This window comes from Pipra filicauda, unplaced genomic scaffold (assembly GCF_003945595.2).
Source record: "Pipra filicauda isolate LSUMZ 115617 unplaced genomic scaffold, ASM394559v2 scaffold199_size1391877_pilon, whole genome shotgun sequence".
NCBI classification, from domain to species: domain Eukaryota; kingdom Metazoa; phylum Chordata; class Aves; order Passeriformes; family Pipridae; genus Pipra; species Pipra filicauda.
In genome coordinates, this window is record NW_024104308.1 from 182,984 (window position 1) to 208,112 (window position 25,129).

The 25,129-nt window shown below is 42.4% G+C and overlaps 1 protein-coding gene and 1 long non-coding RNA gene across 2 annotated transcripts; one reads left to right on the forward strand and one right to left on the reverse strand.

The window, feature by feature from the left end:
• Window positions 1–4,447: 4,447 nt before the first annotated feature.
• On the reverse strand, window positions 4,448–21,721 carry AP1S3 (adaptor related protein complex 1 subunit sigma 3). Its single transcript, XM_027751231.2, has 5 exons — window positions 21,376–21,721; window positions 8,228–8,406; window positions 6,951–7,059; window positions 5,888–6,025; window positions 4,448–4,932 (listed from the first exon to the last, which is right to left on the reverse strand). Exons 1-5 carry the CDS (start codon window positions 21,376–21,378, stop codon window positions 4,897–4,899), a joined length of 465 nt encoding a protein of 154 aa, XP_027607032.1. The 5' UTR covers window positions 21,379–21,721; the 3' UTR covers window positions 4,448–4,896.
• LOC114003876 lies at window positions 5,762–9,090 on the forward strand. Its single transcript, XR_003546386.2, has 3 exons — window positions 5,762–5,844; window positions 8,340–8,543; window positions 8,902–9,090. It is a non-coding gene; the product is annotated as an uncharacterized LOC114003876 (long non-coding RNA).
• Window positions 21,722–25,129: the final 3,408 nt, after the last annotated feature.

Sequence of the window (25,129 nt, forward strand, 5' to 3'; positions counted from 1 at the left end):
CCTGACCTCATATTCCTGGACTGTCTTTGAAACCTACAGCTACAATCAAAGGCAAAAGTCCTCAGCCAAACTGCTACTGTCCCCTGCCTTACTGAGGGGCATCCCAGATCAGCCACAAGTTTGTTTTCAGTGTGTCCCTTCCACAAAAGTTGTAGTGTACTGGGAAAGAGGAATGCAAATAAGATGCTATCTATTTCTAGACAGCCGAAGGATTAGCTCTTAACTATTTTCTTTGCATGAAAACATGTGGTTACAAGAGCTGTTGAATGAGTAAATAAAAAGATAAAGTTAAGTGAACTAGATAACAGAATCTGAAATAACTACAATTCATGATAATATATACTGCTGGTCTTGCTTAGGCTTTGCTAAACACTAATTTGAAGAATAGGTTATTCCTTTCCCTTAGCCTGTGTCTCATTAGTCATGTTCCAAGGCAACAGGTTTCCATGACAGCAAACATTAACTCTCTGGGAGCACAGCCCGTTATTTCTGCTACGAACACTAAGCTTTCACTACTATACTTTAACCTAGACCAGCTATCTTCATGAAAAAAAAATCCCTGAAATATCCTAACAGACATTTAAATCAACAGCTGTATTTTATTTGTACTGTGACCTTGCCAAGGAACATGCAGGCTATTGAATTTGGTAGGAATGTCATCAACTCCCCCAGAAGGATGCTGTTACCTGGTCTGAGCTCACAAATTTTAGCAGCCATCTAAACTGAAAATACAATGATGCAAGATGATGATGCAGACTCCATGCTCATAAAGACACTGGATAAAGTTAATGAAAACCCCACCATAGGGATTAACTGCAGAACTGAGACCTTTGGGTTTAGTCATCTTATGCAGGGTGAGAGCAAAATCCCCCTCACACAGGAGCTGTGCTGACAGAAATATTTTCAAACGCATTTTCAGTGGAGCAGAACGTCATGGACAGGCAGGGATAGGAGTTCTCTCTCTATATGAACTGTTATTTTGAGGGGACTGTTAACTGAATGTCTCTGGGTATCTTTGAAAGCCCCACTCACAGTTACACTCTTGTAATCTTTCCTTATAAACCAGTCCCTCCTGACACCTAATGTACCGGTTTTGCACGCTGTATTACTCCAGTACAGCACAGTGCTAAGCAGAGGATAGAAAAATGTGTTATCTATTCAAAGGACTGTAAAATAAAGGAAAAAATGGTAGATCATCCTTTTATAAGTACAGCATTATTCTGTCCAGTGAAAATTCAGACACGGAATCACATCCAAACTTTACTGTAAGTTTCCCACCTGAGTTTCTGGAAGCACAGCGCGGCTTCGCAGGAGCAGTGAGGGGGACACGTTCAAGATTCCCTTTCAGTGGCTCTTTGTTAAACAAAGGCTGATGGGAGGTAACCTAAATGTCAATTTTTTTTCCTACAGTTATTTGTAAGAGTTGACACCTTTTAATGAGCCATTACACTCAGAAATTCATAATGAAAAAAGAAAACAAAAATTATAAAAATGGATCCTATGAGATCCTGCCACTCTTGCGTCTCACTCATGATGATCTGTCATACTTTTAATATTCCTTTTGACATTATTACACTTATTTTTACCCCAGTCTAATATCTGTCTCCTTCTTTTTAACTGCCATCATATGTTCAAAGATGTCACAACTCATGAGTTGCAAACAGTAGCAGACAGAGAACCAGCTCTGTCCCAGCTGGTGAGTAGTAAGATCACAAGAAGAATCCTCCAGGCAGAGATGCCCATACGAAAATCAAGCAGCTCTTTGTTAGATGCAGCTGGCAAAAGCAAGGAAGGGAATCTAGGCTAGCAACATGACTGTGATTCATGGTTATTTCAGTAAACACAATTTTGCAAACTAGGACATAAGTACTTGAGGCTTGTCAGCAAGGTGAGAGTTTAGGTAACTGCAAAAGATGAGATGAAATGGGGAAAACTGTTAAGGAATCTGGTAATACCTTTTTGGATAATAATTTCATAAAGTCATCTCAGAAAACTTTACACTGAGCATTGCCTAGTATAGTCAGGCAAGTTGAAAAGAGCAAATATAAATGAAATGGGCAATGCTTCCCAGCTCTGTCAGTTATGTACAAAGATACGTGCATCTCCTGCTCTAAGAAAAATCAAGGAACTAAGATAACAAGAGAGACATCAATCTTCTGATGAGCTCTGCTCCACAGTGCAGAGTCCTGTTGGTGGCAATGGAGTTCCACAGAGATGGAGACACAGGCATTCTGACAGTGACCTAAGGGTAACCCGACAATAACGGGGTTTCATTTGGGCTTCTTCCCTTTGGGAAAGTTGGGTTGAGCTGAATTCCATTACAAAACCATTCAGGTGAGTAATCCCTTTCTCACTGAAGATTGTAAAAAGTATAAATACAAGTTTTATGCTTCAAATCAATCTGGTTTTAAGTATGCCATACATGCAGGCTGACACTAGCAAAACTCACATTAATTAATGTTCACCTGCCTGCTTTGTGAAGCCCACATGTAGGCAACAGAAAACTGAAGATGTTTCTTAGAGCATGAACATAATTTAGCAGTTCTTCAGAGTACTTGACATAGACTTTCCATTCAATTTTGTAGTACAAAGGCAGGTGGCACAACAAGCACACCATATTCCAATAAACTTTTGCACTAAGCAAGGAAACCATACTAATTCCTTCACACTTCTCAAGTTGACACTGGATACATCAGTTTGGCAACGCTGTTCATTTCAGATGCTATACTGATACGGCTAAGTACCCCCAGCTAGTCTATTATTTTTTTCCATAAGGAATTCTCCTTCATCTGAAATTACAGGGAAAGAAGTCTTCTAGCTCTCCTTAGAATGACTGAAAAGACAGGTTTATGATATCCTTATTCATACCAAGAAATTTTTTGAAAATCTTATTTTGATATAATCCAGAATTCAAGCAACATGACAGTTTCAAGAGTCAGAGAATCACAGCATGGCTCCAAAAAGGAGAAAAAGCAAATCAAACTACTGATGATTTCACTGAATAGAAGTCACTTACAAAGAGCAGAAGGAGCCTTTTTGTACATTCTGAAGTGGTTTCTTAATCAATTAAACACTCTACTTCTAAAAACTTCATTTCAAACCATGAGAAAATAATATACAACTCATACAATTTCATTAATTTACTATTAAATTGGATGTCTTCAGAGCTATTAAAAGCCCTTCAGCAATTTCACTATTTTTTTCAATGCTCAAAGTATCCCTTTGACATCAATGCAGAGAAAACAGATGGATAAAGTAATTATAAAAAGAGCAACATGATGCTATGAAGCAGCTTGTCACAGTTTTACTAACAGACCAGGAAGCACAGGCAGAAGAGGGGGCTGACAATCAGCACAGTTGTTGTGTTATGTCAAAGTGCCCCCACCCTCCAAACAACCCCTGTACCCCTCCCTGGGAAGATACAAATGGACTAGGAAAGAAGGAGCAATGAAAAAATCAAAGTAAGCATGCAGGACATTTAAAGATGAGAAAAAGCCCTGAAAGAAAATACTGACTGTACACCCCAGAAATCGAGGAAATATATCTTGACTGGAAATGTGAATCAGTGCTTGGATCATTCTGGCATATTTGTCTGATAACGTGCCTAATTTTTGTACAGGATAATTTCATGATTTGACAGAGACAAAACATCTAGCTGTGAGTTATGGGCTAATAAAGAGAATTTCCCTGAGCTTTGAATTCTGTTAAAGGAGGAAATTCTCTCTCCAAGGAAGCCAGTTCAATCAGTTCATAGGGTCCAAATTGCACTGAAAGACAGTTATGTTAACACAGCCGGCTCCACACACACACAGCTACAATGTTTTAAGATACAGTAAGAGACACAGCCCAGCTGACTCTTCTATTTTACCCTTTTTGTAGCTTGCAAAGTTAAAAAAAACTGATTTAATTGTCCAATCTTCACAAAAATGGGCCATGTTCAACTACTTGAAAGCTGATCATCCCAAGAGGTGTGTGAATTTGAGACTGGAAAATTTTAAAGGGAAATATGGGTTTTGGTGGATACCAAACGATATATGAGATTATCTTCACGCTAAAATCCCAAAGACTAATTTTTTCCTCTTCAGGTTATCTCCTGCTCTCAAGCTGCACACTTCCAAAGTTTGGAGCCTTTGCACACGTCCAGGGGATCTAGGAAGGGGATAGGAAAATGAGGAGGAAGACAGAGACAGGCCATCCACATGCAGCAGCAGAAAGGATTCATTAAACCTAGGAGAAGCCTACCTCCAGTCAGAACAGTCTTCCAGATCAAATGGAGGCATGGAGTGCACTCTAGTAGCAGTTGGAGCAGTCTTATTAGCAGACTAGAGCAGAAAAGAGAGGGAAGATCGTGAAAGAAGTGGGCTGGCCTAAAGAGATGCATATTTCTTCTTATGCTAGATGGGTTAATCTTGTCACAAAAAGCTTATGAAATCAGGGCCCACAACAATTTGGCTTTTAGAAAAAAAATTATTATTAGAGAGAATAATTCTTACATTCAAAATAATGGACATTTGTACAAAAGTAGAGTCATACAGTCAGCAGTGAACCAAAACTGGTAAAAATATCTCTTCAAAGTACTGTCAGAGTAGCATTTTATGATGACAAAATCTGTAGCTAAAAGACATGGTAAAAAACAAGAGTTCAGTCCAGCAAGGAAAAGAGAAAACTACACCCAGGGTAATAACAACTCTGGGAAACTCATATGCAGAGTAATGCAAAGTACAGAACTGTTAAACCCTCTGCTACATTAGCTGACCTTCATCTTCACCATTATACAAACAAACCCCTTCAGTTATTGGTTTTTGGTATTTCTGAGAATCTGGCACTTTGGGAAGCAATTTCAGGAAGTGCATTGTAGAGGTGCATACAGCAGTTTTCTCTCCAGGTAGTTTAACATTAAAATGCAGGCTTGTTCATGTATTCTTCCACTGTCTAGGAAAAAAAAAAAATAGAAGAAACAACTGATGCATTATGGAGTGGTACAGTAATATTCATACAAAACCTTTGTCCTCCTTGAGGACAGTTGTAGTTTTGCATGGAATTAGATCAGATTAATTAAAATGTAGAAATAATTCTGCTTTAAAAACATGTAACAGAGTGGTTTAGAATCTGATCCTCAAATCATGACATACCACAGCTGTGGCTAAACTCATCGTGCCGAGTGGCCTCTGTACACAGCTCGCTGAGTTCCATGTGCACATGACAGACCACTGGGAAAGCTGCTCAACTCACACAGTGTGTCCTGAGCTAGTTCTGCCCATGTGCTGCTTCCTTCAGAATTAGGATGGATCCTTCACTGTCGAGTTAAAAATGAAATAAATCCATCCCATGCAACTGGTTTTGCCATTCCCGGCACAACACCAGTTACAGAGAATTCCTGAATTCTCTGCAGGGTTCTGAATAAAGGTTACATATCTGTGCCTGGCAGAACTACACAGGTGCTTCTGAATGGAAGTGGAGTTTGCCAGCATGTACTCTTTCCAATTTTAAATGTTAATAGTACGTCATCTGTTTCCAATGTATTAGTGAAACACAAGAGATTTTTCCATATTTATATATACATATCTATACATAAAATATAATCTTAAAATATGATCTTATAGAAATATCTTTGATGCATCTTAAACTATTTCTTAATACACTATCTGTGAAATTCTAGCAGTTAAAACTGCAAGAGAGCAACAGCCATATATAAAGAGTCTCCAGATGATTCCAAGAGGGTTGAACTGAAAGCTTACGTAACTGCACCGTTGTACCTGTTGAAACTGAATGCAAGACACACTTGGATAATTAAATACCAGAAGTGCTTAGCTGTGTTTTCAGCTCCTGTCAAACAAGGAAGAGGTAGGAAGATGATGTGTTTGCCTTTTGTCTTCCTCTGCCTTACCTCCTGCAACATGTCACAGTCTTCTATGGCTTTCACTGCGATCTTCTTTGAAGTTTCTTGTACTTCTCCACCAATTATAAACTCATCAAGAATAAAATAAGCTTTTTCAAAATTAAAGATAATATCCAGCTCACACACCTGCCAGAAGAAAAGGACACATCACATTTAAACCACTTTTACAACATTATAAGCACTCCTGGGTCAGAAGTTGTTGGGTTAATCAAATATACTCAACATATGCACTCTTGTGGCAGGTAGCAGGGTGAAGAAAGAAACTGAATATTATGTAATGTTGAAGCCTCTTCACATAAACAGACTTACAGCAAAGACATTTCACTTATTATTAAATCCATACTAGCTCTCAGAGAACAAAGCAGACTTCCTAGCCTACTAACCTTATCACAGGTCCTACATAGCCCTTGCAATATGGGTTTCACTGAGCAAGACAAATTCCCTGCCTAGTGACAGCCACCAACCACTGTTGTGTTTTGAGGTGGTACAGACACGAGTCATGGCACACTGACTGAAATGAGATGACTTAAGGTAGTCAGGATAGTTTCAAAAATATTCATAGAAAAGATGGGTCTCTTGTAGTCTTCAAAGACTTACTAAAAGACTTACTTGGACCTTCTTCAGGTCTTTTCTTTGAAAACACACCCAGTTTATATTTTTCCTCGTTCTGTGTCCTTAAGTGTTACGCAGTATTATGAAGCAAACAAAACCAGTATATCTGAAGACATCAGGAGGGAGAATTAAAGTACTTTACCCCAGGGTTTTTTTAAAAGTAATTTTCCTCAAGCTTTCTCTTCAAATTCTATTCCAAGACAGACATACTAAGTAGCAAGATTAATTTGGGGGAGGGGAGGAAGGGGAAGAAAGGATGGAAAAACAATCTTATGATTGTTTCAGCACTATTTTATAAATTACTCTAATAATGAATTTCACTCTGGATTGAGAAAGCCTGCAGGGCAAGTACTGCAGATGGAAATGTGAAGTAAATAAGCTTCACATAGCTTTGTTTATCAGATACAGGAATGAGTTCATGGGAAAAAGTGAAACCTACATTTCCAAAGTATTTGTCCAGGAGCTCTACGTATCGATGAACAACCTCTAGTGTCAGGAGCTCATTATCCTGGTCTTCTATTGCACAGCAGAAATACAAACTGGCATACCTGGGGAAACAGAGGCAAAAACATGAGAGTGAATAGCTGGCACCTCAGTGCTCTGCTTGTCTCTTAGTAGTTACTCATATGACAGTTAATTCCTATCTAGTCTCTAAAATAAACATTTCCTTTCATTCTTATAGTATCCCAGAAAACACTTTAAAAGATCAGAGAATTTAAACAAATTTTAGTTAGACCAACAAACTCCACCCTTGGTAAAGTGGGATACCTGCAACACTGGTTGGGATAAAATAAACAATAAATCAGTAGTACTTTCAGGTCTCTCTCACCTGCTGTAATAGCACTATAGTAAGTGGGGTTAATTAAACTGCAGGACAAGCTACTCCTCCTAATTAAAAAAGGCAAAAATAAAGGTGAAAGGAGTCACATCTCAGTAAGCCTGCTGGCTATCAAATGACAGAGGGCCAGAATGCATGAAACTGCTTAGACCAAACAACCTTCACAACTAACTTGCAGCAAAACTTTTATGTTTAAACCAACCTAAGATGCAAGAACGATCTACCTCGGTTCGCTGGTGCTGTGGCTGGCTCACAGCAGCTGATCAGATGTCTATACCCCTCCTTTCACTGCATGGAACTCAATTTTTGCTAAATGGGAGATGTTGCTTAATTTGTCCAGCTATACCTTAAGGTTACTTTTGTTTGCTACAACTTTAGAAGAATGAACAGGGAGTAAACGTTAGGTATCGTGTAACTGGGAACCACGTGATTTCTTTGGAAAAGGAAATAGGAATTAACACTTTCCAGAGCAACAAATATTTCAAAGATAAAATTTGGCAAAATGTTGGAAGTACCTCAGAACAGTTCTTGCAACCCCCTAAAGAGCCTGATAAAGCCCAGCACACATCCCAGCAGGTTACCTTGTTGAATTAGAAGGTACAGTGAAGTCTAGAGCCTTCTAACCACCAATACTTATTAGACTACTCCCATTTTTCTCATTTGACAAATTGTACAAGTATTTTGCACCCCACAATTTACCCTGCTGGTTTGTCCAGGGACACTGTATTGTTACAGACAGTTAGATGGCAGGCTCCTAACTGAGCCTAGCACTAAGAGTGTTGTTTGCTGCTTTTCTTGAAGTGAGCCTTTACTCTTCTCTTCTAGCATGTGTTATTCATATGAATAATAATTACACGTTCTTATAAAATTACTCACACCTTTTGTAAACAAGCTTGAGGTCTTTCCAGTCAACGAAACTACTTGTTTTTTGATTGCGAGACAAAATAATCTGAACAATTTCTCGAATGATCTTTTTCTTCTCTTTATCAGGTAGCGTCGTGTACCATTTCTGAAGCCTTAACTTCCCCTGCCGACTGAACAGCAGTATAAAGTGTATCTAGAGTAAACAAAGCAACATGGTTAACACCAGGGCCATGGCCAGAGAAGAACAGTCCTCTGCCCATTGCCAGAAATCTTGAGTCCTGGCCACGCATCTCCAGTCTTGGTGTGATGTTTGGACATGATGTCAGTAAGGTCCACGGGAAAGATCCCTCCTCTCTCCTGTCTTCCCCAGGCAGCCCTCCCCTCCCTGTTGGACCTCTTCCCTAGGCCAAACCCTTTGCATCCTCTCCTACCCATCCTTCCTTACCTTGTGCAAACAGTAGCTTTGTTTCCTTTTCTATCTCTGCCCTGGGGAACAGGAGGAGCATCACCACTTTGCAGTGGTGAGAAGAGGGCACCACCCCCTCCTCCAGCAAGATCACATACCTCAGTGAAGGGAATAAAGACTTATCCACAACAGGGCTAGGGAAATCAAGATCAGTGTGGCAGAAGACTAGAAATATGAATACTGAGACAGTAATCGTAATCACTAACAATTCTGATATTTCAGGTCACAAACAAAGCAGCAGGTTCCTAGAAGAGGCAATAAGGGGCAGAAGAACTTTGGAAAGGAGGCTTGACTAGTTTTACTAAAGAAATCAGCAGACTATGAAACACAGACAATTGTGATGATGGACAGACCTCATTGAGCAGGGATATATTATATTAAATAAAGTATAATATCTACGCTGTTCTAAAATCTCCAGTTTAAAGCTAGTCATAATTTTATAGGGTTTGACTCATGATTTTTTCATGCTTAGCATAAGCAGTATTACTGAAATACACAAGAGCCAGCTTTTAAATGCCAGTGGGGCTTTGGGAGAAAAGTATCAATTCACATTTATACAAATACTTCTATTAGCAGGTTAAAATAACTGACCCTAGTGTATGTGAGCAGTACAATAAGCCATTTACTCAGAGCGCAGAAATGGTGTTAAGAATGCAGGGCATCTATTTGAGGAGGACATCCTTCTCAACAGAACATCCTCTGCTAAATGGAAAAAAACTCCACAAACCCACTTAGGGGGGATAGAGACGTTTTCAACGGCTGAAGACACTGAACTGCCCTGTTCTTGACAGGCACCCCCATTGCTGTTCTCACCAGTACCAATGCCTGGAGGCCAGGGATGTGCAGGAAGGATGTCTAACCGTGGTCACATCCATGTGCATGATGACAGGTACGCTGCTACTTGTCTGTGCAGTGACTGATGGCTTCCCTGGATCCTAGGAGGACCAGGGAGAAGCACAGGAGCCTTGCTTTCCTCACTTGCTCCCAATCCTTGCAAAGTCCCAACAGAAGACCTGGGAGATCCCTTACCACAACCCCATTCCCATTAGCCTAACCTTACCCTTCCCTTTAGTTTTTCAATCTACACCCTACTTCCTTCTGCTTCTTGTTTTCTATTCCAGGTTGTTACTGTACCTATACTTCATCACTCCATTTCCCCAGTGACGATTATAAAGTTAATGTTCACAATCACTATCAAGATTACAATGCAAATTTCTGTAAAGATAAAATCACTCCATGCTCTGGTGAAGTCTGAGCAGAGAAGTGCACCAGAGAAGCTTCTGCAAAATAGAAAAAAAAGAAAAAGCTACCGGATTTTAAACAAAGCATTCATTCATAATTCAGAACCATTCTCTAGCTATTGAGTTGCATAGTTATTGAGTAATCCAAAGATAAGAGTTCTGACTATATTGAGAAAGACTTCAAATATAGGATTGTTTTAGGGAAAGGAGGACTGCTTTATTCATGTGTCTGTGGCAGCATCTACTGCTGGACAAAAGGCTCTCGCCATCACTAGTCTAATGTGCTTGATAAAATTACAAGGATTTTGTAGCTGCCTTGTGTTGAGTCCTAAAATACCCTCCAGACGAGCTTGCAAATAAAAAGTATGCTGCTGGCAGTACACACTGATTACAGTGAAGAGCAAAGCACCATGTTTCTGCCTTTCTCTGCTTATATTATCAACTGGGTTTGACATGGTAGTATTCCAGCTGCCAGGGTTACCCCCTCCCAGTACATGTAGGGACAGCACTTACTGTCCATACACTTGTCCACTGAGAGGAGCTGGATGAATGAAAGGCTATTTTGCACAGCACATTAACTCCAAAGCCCTTGTAAAGATGAATATGTTTTGAAAAGCTGAGCACAGGTTCTACAGATAAGAGCAGCAGGTCAGCAGGAGTCCTTCTAAAAGCCATCGGGTACAGGTAGCAGCTATTTGATAAACAAATTTCTAAAGATATGGTGAATCATCAGATCGGAGAGGATGATCAGTTTTGACTGAAAATGCCAGGGAATTAGTCAGTGAAACCCTATCAAAAGCTGACAGCATGTTCAGCATAAGACTGTGAGATTTGAGACACCTTCAGGAAGAAATGTATTTGCCTGCAGTGCTTTAATAGGGAAAGAAAATGAAAGGATATTCTGGTTTAGTTGTTGGACCCTCAGTTGTTGGACCCAACAGACCTTAAATCTGAGTGCCTGCAAGTAATACATGTATATCTCCAGGAGAGCAACCTTATGCTTCTAAAAGGTTAAATAAATACCAACAAATCAGGGAGTCACTGTGAATATTACCATTATTTTTTGCTGATTAGTTACTTCAGGATGTTATGCTTCACCCATAGCAAAGTGCGATGCTCTTCACTTAAAACTGCTTTGAGAACTCCATTGATTCTTCTAAGGATGCAGTTGATGTCTCACCACCACTTTCATGATCAGAGGCAACATTCTTTGCTATCAGAAAATATCTATTAATGCTCCTAAATGCACCAAGATTCGTACACAAGCTCCAAAATCACACTGTTTCATATGCAGAATATAACTGCATACATCATATGGCAATTTTTACAGAAATATATGCATCTAGAAAATAGGTAGAGCCTCTACTGTAGTACAATTCTAATTTCACAGTCTGCATAATAACAAGGTAGATATGACTGCCCAGCTGAGAATTACTGTAACAAAACAACACATTACAAAGCTGCAGATGCTTAGAAGAGAAAATACTGTGGGGGGGTTTTCTCCTCTTTTGGTTCTTCTTCCTTTTTCTAAATTCTAAAACCCCTTCAATCTGGGTTAACTCTCTAGGAGTTGTAATAATATTACATTCTCAAGAGGTTACATAGCTTCATTCCTGTAAGCATAAGCATCCAACTGTTTCATTCAGTTCAGCTTTGCTCTGCCCAGTCACACTGACATGACACAACACATTCCTCACTCTCATGGCTCTGTTCATTACAGCCCACTGGAAAGATTCTGATGCATCAATAAACCTGGAAATGTTGAAGTAGATATGCACAAACACAGATCTAACAGCTCATCTGTTCCTTGCTCCTTGACTGTGAAAACATATTTGCTTTCCTACAGTGCTAATGACAAGATGGAGGTTGATTAAGGAATTTTTCGTTGGTTTCCAGCAGCCAAACCACAAATAGAGGTAGATTATATTGCAATGTTTTACTCATCATTAAAAGTTCTAACTCCAGAGGAAAACAAAGGCAAATGACTTTCTACAAGCAAAATACCTCAGAAGCAGGGTGCTTGGTTCCCTTTGCTACCATCCTACAGGGGTGCTGGCTGTGACTAACAAGCACCAGACCCAGGGGCGATGCCAGAGGGAATTTTTAGGTCCGAGACTGAGTGGGTTGGGATGAGTACAGTTCCTACGAGAGCATCAGCTGCCTTCACATGTGGAGTCTGTGGAGACAAGCTTTGGTCTGGAAGCTGAGTGTAATTTTATTAGCTTGTTTTACTGAATCAGACCCAACCACCTACAGCACTGTGCAAAATGACCTCCGTAAACGTCAGTAAGTAGCCTAAATGACTCCACTTTCTATTTGTAGGCTACTGGAAAAAAATAGGGCTTTTTTTTTTTTTAAATCCAGCATTTAAACCAGATTTCTAAACTTGAAGTCTATGTTCTCATGCATCTCTGAATCAACTGCTACTTTAAGTTACATGACAGATTGGAAAGTTATGGGGCCTTCTCTTTTATCGAGATCTACAAAGCTGTACTGGGATAAAAGCTAACACCCTTAGTTTCAGGGCTACAAAAAAATCAAATGGTAGACTTTGACATGAAATAATTTACCAGTAAATGGAACAGACATAAAAAATGCAAAATACAGGTTTGCATGTTCATGAACAGCAAACAGAAGAGAAATATGTAAAACTAACACACACTCTGATTTCTTTCGACCTTCCTAGGGAGACTTTTCCTTCCTTTAGCTAATGGGCTGTCATGATCTGATAAGCAGCTTACCCGAGCTTGTCTTCTGGACTGTTCTCTGCCAGGACTGGAGGTCCCCTTTGGTGCAGCCTTCCCCAGTGTTTGGCCATTACACACTCCAGACTGATCAAACACGTTACAGTTGGCTCACTGGTTTCAAACTTGGATCATTTGTTGCTTTTACAGAGGTTTTTAAATTTAACCTAATCTTTACTGCAACATTTAGCACAACCATCTAAAGGGCTCCAGCCTGTACTCTATTACATATACAACAAACCACCCATAGGGAGAGCAAATAAAGATGACTCCATGGGAAGACAGGGATCATTTGTCCAGTTTACTGTCCAACGGTGTAAACATTTAAAGATGCCACATTTCTTCCTGCAAAGTGAACTCCAGGGGTGTGCAGCAAGGCTCTAATTCACCCCACTGTGAAAAGAATGTGCCCCAGAAATGCTTCTGCTCCTCCCATAATTCAACCTGCACTACATTTGCTGACCAGTTTCAAACCTGTTCTGTGGCATCTGGCTGCTCCAGGTCCTTGGGGGGGGACAGGACAGGAAGACTACGAGGAGCCTCAGGGGAGGGGACGCAGAAGAGGAAGACTGTGGAAAAAACAGCAAGCAGCCTTCTCTGGGCAAGGATTTGTTCGGCTAGGCAGCTCTGGGGGTACACTCTGCTCCAGTTGAAACCCTTCCAAATTCAGTTAAGAGCCCTCCAAAAACAAAGCCACCTTTACAAAACAGAGATTCCTAAAATTCACATGTAACTAAGGTTTGCAAATTAGGAATCACGATCCCAAAACATCTTGGCAGAATGCGGAAACTCTTAAGATTTCCTTAAAAACTTTCTGTAGGGAAACAGGCAATATAGGACACGCTAATGGATGAAAATTCCTGGACCTCATAAAACGGGAAGTGGGATGAAAAAGCCATACCTTTAGTTGCTGCCAGAAGCCTGGAGAAAACCAGACTGACTAGCTGTACCTGGCAGAGGAAGCTACTTTTTATGATAAAGTTCTCTTTTAACTTATTCTGATTCCTTGGAAGTCTGCTTGATCTTCTAGCACTGTTTTAGTCTAGTTGAGTTCATATTCTACTTATCTTTTGCTATTTTTCATTCTTTTCTCTGATGTGAGAGAATCTATGTCCCAGCACAGACAGCTGACTAGATATTTTTATTAGTATTTATTTTTACATCACATCTGAAATTGAACAAAACCTGCTTTCATTAAATTGTTTCTTTTAAAAAGTATAAACATACACAGTATTCCACCTATTAAGTGACTTTTTTTTCTCCAAAACATTTGAAGAATAAAAGATTTCTTTTGGCTTTCGCTTTGTTTAGTGTTTGTTTTTTGGCAGAAGGAAAGTAAATACTGAAATTTAAAAAAAAAAAAAAGAACAGCTATACTGTAAACACAGAGATGGTTTGGAATGTCAGGTGTTCAGGGCGAATTGAGAGAGATGTACTGAACTGACAACTATGGACCTATTAACAATCTACCCACATCAGGATGAGGCAGAATACTAACACACTCAAGTACAGCTATTTTGGTATTCTGCGGTTGCACAAAGTCTCCATCTGGTTAGTGACCTTTAATACACACTCTGGGGTTTTAGACCCTTCTAAAGCAAATATGTAAAATTCAAAACAGACTACTTTATTAAAAATATTAATTTCCTTACTTGTTCACTCTGTCGCTAAAACATTCACAGCAGCTGAGAGACGTTTGTTAAACACTGTTGGATCTCCGCTTTAAAATTTAAAACATACATTTAGCCTACATGATGTAAGCAAATAAGAACAAAGAAAACATGGACAAAACCAGTAACACAGAAATCCCGAAGCACCATGTTGCTGCCTAACTGGCACAGGATTCTTTCTCACTTAATCTCCATTAGGAACATTTCTGAGCAATTTCCCCTAAACAATACATCCAAAGTCCATGCAATAAAAGCCGTGCCAGATCATTACAGGTACACGTGACTATAGTTACACATTGATTTTATGCTTTTTCCTGATGCAGAAGTCACCCTTATTACTGAAGATTTTAAATGGACCAGCACACCAGCATTTAAAGGATATTTATAACATATAGTATCAATTCAGACAACAACAACCTTCTTGTTAGCCTCACTTGAGTTAAATTAAACTATAATCTAAAGGATATAGCTCAGCTCTAGTTCTGAACCAAACAGATCCTGAAGCTCCTCACTTCTGATCCCTACCTAAGGATCAGAAAACAAAGCTGAAGGAGCTTTATAAGTGCCCTGTAAGTGCCCCACAAGCTCCCTCCTGCTCTGCTCTTGCTTATCATTGTATCTTAGTCCTCCCAACCTTGGCTCATTCCACATAAATTGGTGGTATTCCTTCAACAGTGTCCTCCCTACAGCACAGCATGTGCCTCCTCCTCCTCCTCACAGGCTGCCAGCCATCCCACCAACGGCAATCCCGGCTTTCCAGAGGAGAGACAGCGCAGGCAATGGCACCCAGTTTTTACAGAGCATAGTTACTCTTGGTTTTCTTAAATCAGTGCTTTTTTATTCCTGCAAGTGGAATTACTCCAGTTTCCAGGCAATAAGCAAGAACAGATCCAGGCCAGGAGTTTGCAGAGAACCTGCCTCAAGCTCTGCCATAGGACAGTAGGCCAGGAACGGCAGGACAGCCGTGAGAACCAGACAGAGGGCACTCCAGCTTCAGTGCCACCCCCAGGGACAGACAGAGGCAGGGGTGGTAGCTGGCTGACCTCACAGAAACCACCACAATTTGAAGACATTCAGAGCAATTTTTAACCAGATAATCACATCCCTTCTGCCTCCTAGGCAGCTGGGCTCTTAGAATTGTTTTTATTTGCTTATATGTTTCTGGGAGGCAGTGAAAATCTTCATGAGGTTACCACACAGAGGAGAAGATCAGGGGAGAGGCTGAGCAAGCTACCAGAGCTCCTCCTAATTCACTATAACCCCAGTGTACTTCACAGTCACAAGGAGCTATTTTTCCAGTCTGTTCCTTGAACACCTAGTGAAGAAACAGAGCTGAAATCTCATCCAATGGGTTCTGGTAAAGGTGCAGCCTCTTTTAGTTTAATTTCCAGTTCACCTTATCAGGTATTTGCAAAGCCCTGCTGTGTGAAGGCACTGCAGGGCCCTTCCCTTGACTCTGACCTCTCAAGGAGCAAAGTTAGAAGCTTTGCTGTGGGACAGGGCAGGCACATCCAGAAGGTGACAAGCTTCCCTGGCTCCTCAGCCAGCTGACAGACAGTGCTTCAGCCTGGGGATTCCCACGCCTGGTGGAGCAGGAACAGAGCCTCACACCCATTCCTCCAGCTCCCAACAAAGACGTTCACAGGAAACCTGAGCTCCAAAAGGACCAAAGATACACATGAGTTTGGATCACATTTGTGAATTACTCTGAAAGAGCACAGGAATAATTTTCTTTTAAATGCTGAAGCATTTCATTCAAGCATTTTCAATAGAGAAATTCTCAATTTTCCCTTTTAAAAAGGCATTTTTTCATTAAAGTAAAAAAACAACATGGATTTAACCTAAGCATAAATATAAAAGATGCAACCACTGTTTACAGAAGGAAGTGTCAGATTTCACAAAATGCTTTATGTTGGCCCCATATTTAGCCTCAAGACTGAGAAAGTGGAACACAAATTCATTCTGCTATTCATCCAAGTCTTGTCACGAGATTTAGAGGAAAGGAAATGCCTGAGGTACTGGTCCTTCCCCATCTCCATAACGCAGTGGCTGCTGTGAGTGTTTCCCATAGTCCTTCCCATGGCTTCTCCAGAGGTCAGAGCAGACCAGCACTCACCCAATACTTCATGTGTTCGCCTGCAGTGCACGGACTTGCAAGACAAAGGCACAAGACAGTAAAGTTCTGCATTTTCTTTAAACAAAAGTGAGCCTATTTCTCATTCCTTTGCAGTTTGTACCCAGCATTCACCACAGGGCACTAAGCAGAGGGTGGTGACCACAGAGTTCCTGCACTGGTTAACAAGCCATTGAGAACTGCAAGCATCTGAGCAAACCTGTCTCCAAGCTCTAAGGGCAAGGAGCAAGGCAACAACAGGCATTTACTGGCTAGTGAAGAGGAATTTTAATGCCCTCCCAGACAGATGGATATTCAACATAAATTCAGACAGACGAGAAGAAAACACTGGTGTGTAGAGTACCTGGGGTTATGCCTGTGATATTAAGAAATCCATATCCAGGACATACCAGGCCAGAAAGACATGCCTGGCCAGAAAGGCACGCCAAGCTTGCCTTCAAACACAAATGCAAATTTTACTTTCCCATCCTACCTCAATGCCTCTGCATGATGAAATGCCGTTTGTGCATGGTTGGATCTTGCACCTCTATCTCTGCATTGCAACACCTGTAAAAATGCAAAGGTCCGGGGGTGGCCACTCAAGAAAGAATGCAGCCAAAGCAGCCAAGAAAATGCAGATGACAGCCTGCAGGAATAGGACAGTAGGGGAATTAATGGGTAACTAGTAGCTGAACATATGTGATACAGATAGAATTGTTTTTACAGGAGTACTATTGTTTTAATTTAGTCACCGCTGGAAGGACCAATACTGGTGCACAGAAATGCCTGATGAAGCAAAAATCTTGCAAGTACTTCAGGGAGGAGCAGCTCTATCTGCATGAGTTTCCTCAGTACTTTCATAATTTTGTCCCTTTGCTGCTCTTGCAGGTAACTGATGCCTTCAGAAGGTCTGTGGGATCATTTATAAAGCATGGGATTTTTTAAGTAATTAAAGATGTGGCAAAACAGCAAACATTTTGCATGGTCCATATGCTTGGTAGCATTTTCTTGCCTCATGACAGACCCAGCTGCCCACTACTCCTCCAGCTTTCTTCCTGCATTTGCCTATCCCAGATGCCATGGCTTTCTCCAATGCCCTCCAGGCACTCCACATCCTAGTAACTCCTGGCTCTGAGACATGTCTACAATTTCTTTACTTGTGAGTGAAAATATTAAAAAAAATAATACTTAACCAAAGAATCATTTCTTTTGCTTTCCAGAAATGCACCTATTACCCAGAGACAGCAAAGTATGCACCACAATTCCTGCACGGACAGCCCAGCCCGAGCAGGCTCCAGTATTAAACAGTGACAATCTGTAATGATCATGAGCACTTGGAGAAGGAACATCCAAAACTGGAAAGTCCAACATTACACATTCTCTGCTAAGAACCCTAAAAAACATTTTTCCTAGCAAATCCCACAAAACTGTATCCTACAGGGAGTAACTGAATGCCAGAGCACCCCCTAAGCTGTGCTCTGATCTAAGCAGTTTCCAGAAGGGGACAGCATAAGAAACAGGGCATGTGTAAAATCACTCTGGTAGTCCTATCTCTGTGAATCACAGGTTTAAGGATTCAGGGATAGAAACTGCATCCAGACAACCCACCTGTGGACCCACCCTCCATGAGCTGCCTAACTACTAGGACACCCACAGCACCCTCAGCAGTGGATTAAAAACATTCACCTACACCGGGTAGAAAAGTATTCCCTTTTGTTTATTATACATTTAGTGCCTAAAAATGTTGCAGGATGGACCCTGACTCTTCTTGTAGCAACCAATCTTTATAGTGTTCATGACTTCATGCATTTGTATCACTTCCCCTGCAGTCACCTCTTTCCAAGCAGAAAAGTCCATATACTCAGGACTTTCTAAACAAGATGCCATTCCATTGCCATTTTCTACTATCATACTAAAGTTCATTACCAGAAAAATTAACACAGAAATACCACATGGACTTTTTTTTTCCATGTACAATGCTGCCTTGAACAACAAGAATAATTTATTTGTCATTTTCTCTCCTCTCATCTGTTCTAATCTGCTGTCCCTCTTGTCTTTCAGAGTTAAATGCCTAGAAGCAAAGTTCATTGTCTTTGTTAGGCCAACACACAGCTGTAAAATGGAAAATAATGTAAAAAGTGGAAAATAAGGAGTCATTCTTTGAACTATAGATAGTAAATTCTGTGCAGCAATGAAAACATCTTTTGCAGATCCACTTTAACAATTAACAGCATTGAGACTGTTGGTGAGGTCGATATTCAGAAGAGCTGAGAGTTCATTTCCAAACACTAGGAAGGTGTCAGCAGCTGCAGTCACAGCAACTAATATTTGCATCCAAGCTTCTAGATCAGTGACTGTTTATCAAATGTCTTGCTAAGCGGAATCAATGCTTGCCAACTCCTTTTCTATTTGGGCCAAATACATTTTTGGAGCCACTGTGCTCAATGGGATTCTTTTGATCTTTCTCCAGGGTTTCAGACTGTGCCCACAAGTACTAATTTGTCTCCTCTTACTGATGAATAGCACAGGTAGGAGGGAAGCAGAGCCTTTACTATGCAGACACCAATTCTGCACTCAGAGCTTTGCAAGCAGAGCCATGTACTGTCACAAAAATAATACTGATAACACTGAGGCAGCAGTAGGATCAAGGTGTTGCAACACTTCCAGGCATGAAAGACTACAGCAATATGTCCTTGGGGACACTAATAATTTTCTTCTCTGTACTCTCTCCCCACTCTTGTTGAGACAGCCATTCTTTGTGACATGTTTCTCTGCTGCACCCACATGTCAGGGAGTAGAATTTAGTCTTTTCTAAGAAGTCTTTTTTTAAAAACATATCCCCAAGTAGCAGCTGGGCAGAAAAGCTGTCTTTCTCAGTAAGAAATGAAGTCAGCTTTGCTAAACAGACTCTTCCCTGAAACTTCCCTGGAAATATACAAGAGCAAACAATTGAAACAACCCTCTTGCTAAAACATGGTATTATATACATGGCACCTTCCCTTCCGCTCTCAAAACACAGAAAAAAGGTTGCAAGCATAATTCTGTCAGTCCAAACTGGAGGAAACAATGCACAGAGAGTTTAAAGGACCTGTTGAAAGTTTGTCACTTCCGAGCCTGAGTAAGTTATATTCTTGGTTTGTAACCCAGCAAACCCTTATTTCTTGACTCATAACCCAGTGTTAACAACTCTTTCCCAGAGACTGGATGACAAAGGAATTTTAAGTAAGGGTTCCCTGACAAAAGAATCCTTTCATTAGCACTGTAGCTACAACAGGAGAATAGGGTAAGGCTGACACCACTAGTTAAATGTAATAACACCAGCAAGGGTTCATACTATGACCACAGAAAAAAAAGATTAATTGTAAGAATGCACACTCAACCTTGTAAAATTCTAACCACCAATACAGCAGACAGTCTCCAAATTGTCAATAAGCAGCACTATTGTGAGCAGAGCTCCCCTGAGAATATCGTGAGTGCTTTGAAAACTGGCATTTGTGAAGTACGTGCATCAGGGAGAGTTCTGAGATCAGCTTCCCTGAAATCAGCTCCCATATTTACTGACTTTCAAGGGCAAAATAGGAACTCCAGTTGTTTACATAAGCTTTATTAGAGGGAATTGGATATGCAGGGTTGTCTTAGGGTGTAACTAGAAAAGTTACATCTAAATAGGGACTTAAGGTGTGGAGATTGCATTGCCATCTGTAAATTCATTACTGTGCATATTCTATTTGCATATGTAATGACAGATACACCTTTCTAAATACAGTGGACTAACACATATTTAGCATTCTGGCTAAACTACTGAGAAGAAACAACATAGCTCTGCCTTTGAGGATAGAGACAAACAACAGCACTTGGCCTCCGCTGAAGGAGTTGAGAGACTCCTGTTCGGCTGCACTGCCAGTAACTGGTATTACAGGTGCACACAATGGGCAAACTGTGCAAAACAAGTCTGAACTATCAAGCAGTGAGACGGCTTCTCCATTAAGAGGCATCACTGACCATCTCACTGCTTGAGAGCCCACAGTCCTCCTCGGGAAAAATCCAGCCATTGTTCTCAAGATATTGGTCATCACGCTTAGCATAAGAGAGTACCTACAGAAACCCTTACTGATCCCAGCAAACCCCCGCCAAGCGCAGCACTGGAGAGTCAAAGAGCCTCCCTCCTTTCCGAGCTCAAACAAGTCGCTGCTGCTGCCACTGCCCGGCCGTGGGGCCGGGTCACCCATCCCGGTGACCAGCGGGCGAGGGACACAAACAGACCCACACGCTCTCTCACAGGCACGACACTTGATGGAGAGCTGGAGCCAAATTCCTACAACCCCTGTGAGACCGGACAGTGGAGCAAAGGCACCCGACCTGGAGGCAAGGCTGCTGTCCAAGCTCTCCACTTACCTGGCGCCAGGGAATACCCCTGGGGAAAAGCTCTTCCCAGCGATCCTGTCACAGGAAAACCCACTGCCCAACACTGACCCTCTCTGCACCAGTCAGCCAAAAGACAGAGATCCACCTGAAACCACATTCGATCCTTCTCCGGGCACGGGAGCCGACTTGAACCTCAGCTCCTCAAGTTACAGGAAGGCTTTATGAAACCTCCCTGTAAAACAGCCTTGTTTTCCTGGTTGGCCACGAAACACCGTCGGCGTGACCCGAGCTCACCCCGGGGGTCGGAAAACAGAAAATAGAATATATAACTTTCATTTCCTAAAAAAAAAAAAAGGTGCAAACCTTGCGGAAACCCGCCTGGAAACGGCATTTCAGCCTCTCGGCGCAGCCGGTGCGGAGGGAAGCGGGGCAGCCCGGGTGTGCCCGGCCTCCCCGAGCCCTGACAACGCGCCCGTCGAGGGCTCCGCGGCCCAGGGGAGCACCGGGGCGAAGGCGGGGGCGGCGGGGCAGGGCGGCTGGAGCCGGTGGGATCGGACACTTACCATGGTGCGGAGCGCAGGCTGGGAGCCGGCGCGGCCCCGGCCCGGCCCGGGTGGCTCCCGGGCGCTCCCTCCGCCCTCCCCGCCCCGCGCCAGGTGAGGCCCGGCCGCATCGCGCCTTCCCACAATGCCCCGAACGGGAACTCCCCGGGCGCCTCCTCCCGCTCCCCTGGGGCGAAGGGCAGCGCTGGGCTGAGGGCGGCACAGCTGGGCGGCCCTGTGCCAGGGCAGCGTGGGCTCCCCGGCACCGCCGTGCCCACAGCGCCCGGCTCTGGGCGGTGACGGGCCGGGGGTGCCGAGCCCCCGCCCGCTGTCCCCTTGTCGTTCAGGACCGCTCCAAGGGCACCCTCCTCACCATGGCACCCTTCTCACCACAGCACCCGAGATTAATAAAAACGCAGTTCTTGCGGTGCACCGGCTCTACCCCCTGTCAGGCATTCATACCCTGAAGACACTGGTAGATCTACAGGTACGATTGCTCTGCAGCCCATCTCCCAGAGCAATCCCATCTCCATCAAAATGAAACTCAGATAGTTTAAATACCTTAAATGGCTGGGATTTGCCAACCCTGTGCTTTTTGATGGAGGTGGATGAGAGGGCAAGGCATCAGCAAATCCCTGTAACCTCTGGCAGGATTTGCTGATAAGGAACTGGTGCCAAAAGAATGTGCAACATCCACAGACTCAGCACTTGAATCGAAAGCTCTAAATCCAGGCCTAAGGCTTCTCAAGCTTGTACGAGGAGTCTGATCCAGATGCAAACGACCACGGGCATAAAATGAGAGGGGTTAGGATGCTTAAGTCCCGTGTTTGTAATCTAAAGGAGAGACATCCCCCCAGCACAACATGCATCTAGCCCCAAGCACAGTGTGTCTGGATTCAGGATACAGATCACATCTGCTCAGGGAAGAGCTGTGCCCTGCTCTTGGATGCAGTGCTAGATGCATCTGAGTCATCAGTGAAAATGGGAAAGAAATCCAAAAGGGCTTGGGGACTTTAGGGGACACTGACAATCTCTCTTCAGCCTCTGGCTTCAGCAAAGGGGAGAGATCCTTGGCCAAAAGCAATTGTGCATGTATAGCTGAGAGGGCAACTGGGCTTAAATCTGCTACCAGCTGGAAATGCCTATTTGCAAGAGCAGAGAGCAAATGCATGTGTGTGCTCCTTATCCTCATTTATCAGTGTCGAAGTCATTTCCACATTTCCCTAAGCATGCATGACCCTACTCCTCTTGGCCTTCCATAAGCTTTGATTTGGTCTATTCTTCACAGAGTCCTTCACTGCTGTTTCCTCAGTTCTGTTTTCTGCATGTTCCAGCCCCATCCCACCAAGCGGCACATCACATGCTGTGCTGTGGCACTCCCAGCTGCTGGGTGCTCTGGTTTCATTTGTGCACAACGCAACAAGTCCCAGCTGCCTACAGATCTCAGTGATCTGTTCACTTGCCCCTGGCCTCTGTCTTTCCTGAGTACACATCCCAGCCCATAAAGCAGTACTATCTACAGACCCTAAGAACATGCTTGCCCTTTTTTGCCCAGCTGTGCAGCACACACCGTGCAGCACACACCATGCCATGCTGCCAGACTGCACTGCATCACTTGTTTTGCTGGGGCACCATCTTGCCTTCAGTGAGCCTGCCAAAGACACATTATTGCAATCAGCATCTGTTAAAACAGACCACAATCTTTCAGATTCTCTGGAAGACAGCGGGGATGAGTAAACAGGCCACACTAAGTGCCACAGTGCCCACACTGCCTTTCCCAGGAGGTAAACATCTGTCTTCCCCACGACCCTGTTCATGCTCTTGCCCCTTGCAGTCCCCAGCTCTACCTACTGTGGCCTATGCAGAAGAACAGAGAGCTGTCTGCACTTTCACCCAAACACACTTGGTGAACGGGGAGTGTTCCCAGATAGCACTGCAGCACTGGGAAAGCCAAATGTCTGTGAACACTCAGAACTGGATTTGCCTTACATGCAAGAATGTGGACACCACAGCACAGCTGTACTACAGAAGTGGGACATCAACACTTTCAACTCCAAAATGAATTTAAGGGATGAACATACCCCTCAATCCCTACCTATGTAATTTACTCAGGTGATGGACAGTAATTTTTTTTTTTTTTGCTTAACAACTGTTTCCCAATAATCTTGCTTTTCTGTGCAAAGATCTTCCCTAATTAGGCCCATAGGCTCAAGACAACCATCCTGCTGCTTTTGTGTTTTTTGCAAGTAATCAGAAAAAAAGCAGCAGCAGCAAATACATCATGTATACAGTGCACATGAACAGCAGTGGCCAAAATCAACCTATTATGGCCAATCTTGGAGGTTGGCAGAGAGAAGAAGCCCTACAGAAACAAGGCTGTAGATATAGAATCATGCCTAAATTAGATGCTTTCCAGCTCAGAAAGCCAGGCTGCACTTAATGACTGCCTAAATAGCTGTGGTAAGGACTTGGAATTCTCCCCTCCCTGCCTCTCCTAGCACTGTGTACCTGCATAATGCTCTGATAAGGAAGATAAGCATCTTCTAATGGTTCCTACTTGGGAGGTTTGAGCTACCAGTGTCACTCAGCAATGGGAGCAGGGGGAGGCACCTGTAGCACACGGTTGTGCCAGGTGAACTGATGGGGTGAACTCATTCCAGGAAAATGCCAGAGGATGGACTCCATCCAGTTCTTCCCTTAGCCCCAGTTAATTAATTTGAATATGAAAGCTTGCAAAGGAATGCAAATTTATCTCTCTAACTCAAAACTTCTGCAAAAGGCAGTTTTGACACCCTTCTCTTTTGGCTTCTGCCTCTGCCTGGAAGAAAATGTTCATACTCCTTTCTTAAGGGCCCTTTGAAATAGGCTTTTAAGACAGACAAGCAGTTTTTTTACTGCTACTGGATATTGTCTCCTCTTTGCTTATATTCCACTTTTCTAGCAGCCTGTAGCATTCAGAAGCAGAAAATGTTCACACCAAAAGTTACAGTGGATTTAATGGGCCTTGTGTGCCTATACCTGCTATAAGAGCTGCTCTAGCTCCTAGGTATCAGTTCGGGTGAGTTTGGGCATTATTTACTTGAAAAAAAGTCATTGCTAAAAGGTCCAATGCCTGAATCTGCAACAGGCTTTGTCTTAGGCCCTCTTAATCTCTGCAAGCTTTATGCACTGCAGAAGCTAATCCTGGACCATATAAATAAAGCTATATATTCACCAATGATTTACAATTGATTGGGAAGTTATGTTCCTGTACATTTCCAGAGAAACAAACAAATCCTGACAGCTTCAATTAAGAGATAAACTGCTGTCTAAAGAACAGCAGGGAGTGAACAAAATATAACATTCTCACTTTGTTCTAAAAAAAAAGGCACAAAAACTCCTTCTGAAAACAAACCCCAAACCCAAGCACCTTTATATTGCAGAAAGGTGGCTTTTTCCTGACATTGAGTACTATAGCAAATGAAGCAGAACACTGGCCATTTACCTGATTCTAGCCAGCACATGCCTTGGTGTCATTTTTCAGCACCTGAACTGAGCTGAGAGACTTCAGGTAAGTAGCCCTGTACAAACCAGGGAGTTGAGGCTGATGAAAACTCCACTTGGTGATTTTTTTATAGGAGACCTGCTATGCAGATTTTTTCCCACTTGATACTAGGTCTGTGGAGGAAAGAAAAAACTTTAAAAGCCCAATCTAAATTCAGCTGCAGGAGGTATCTTTTAATTGCACTTTGGATCAATAGAGAAGCAACCTAACACTTGCTCTTGGTTACTAGGC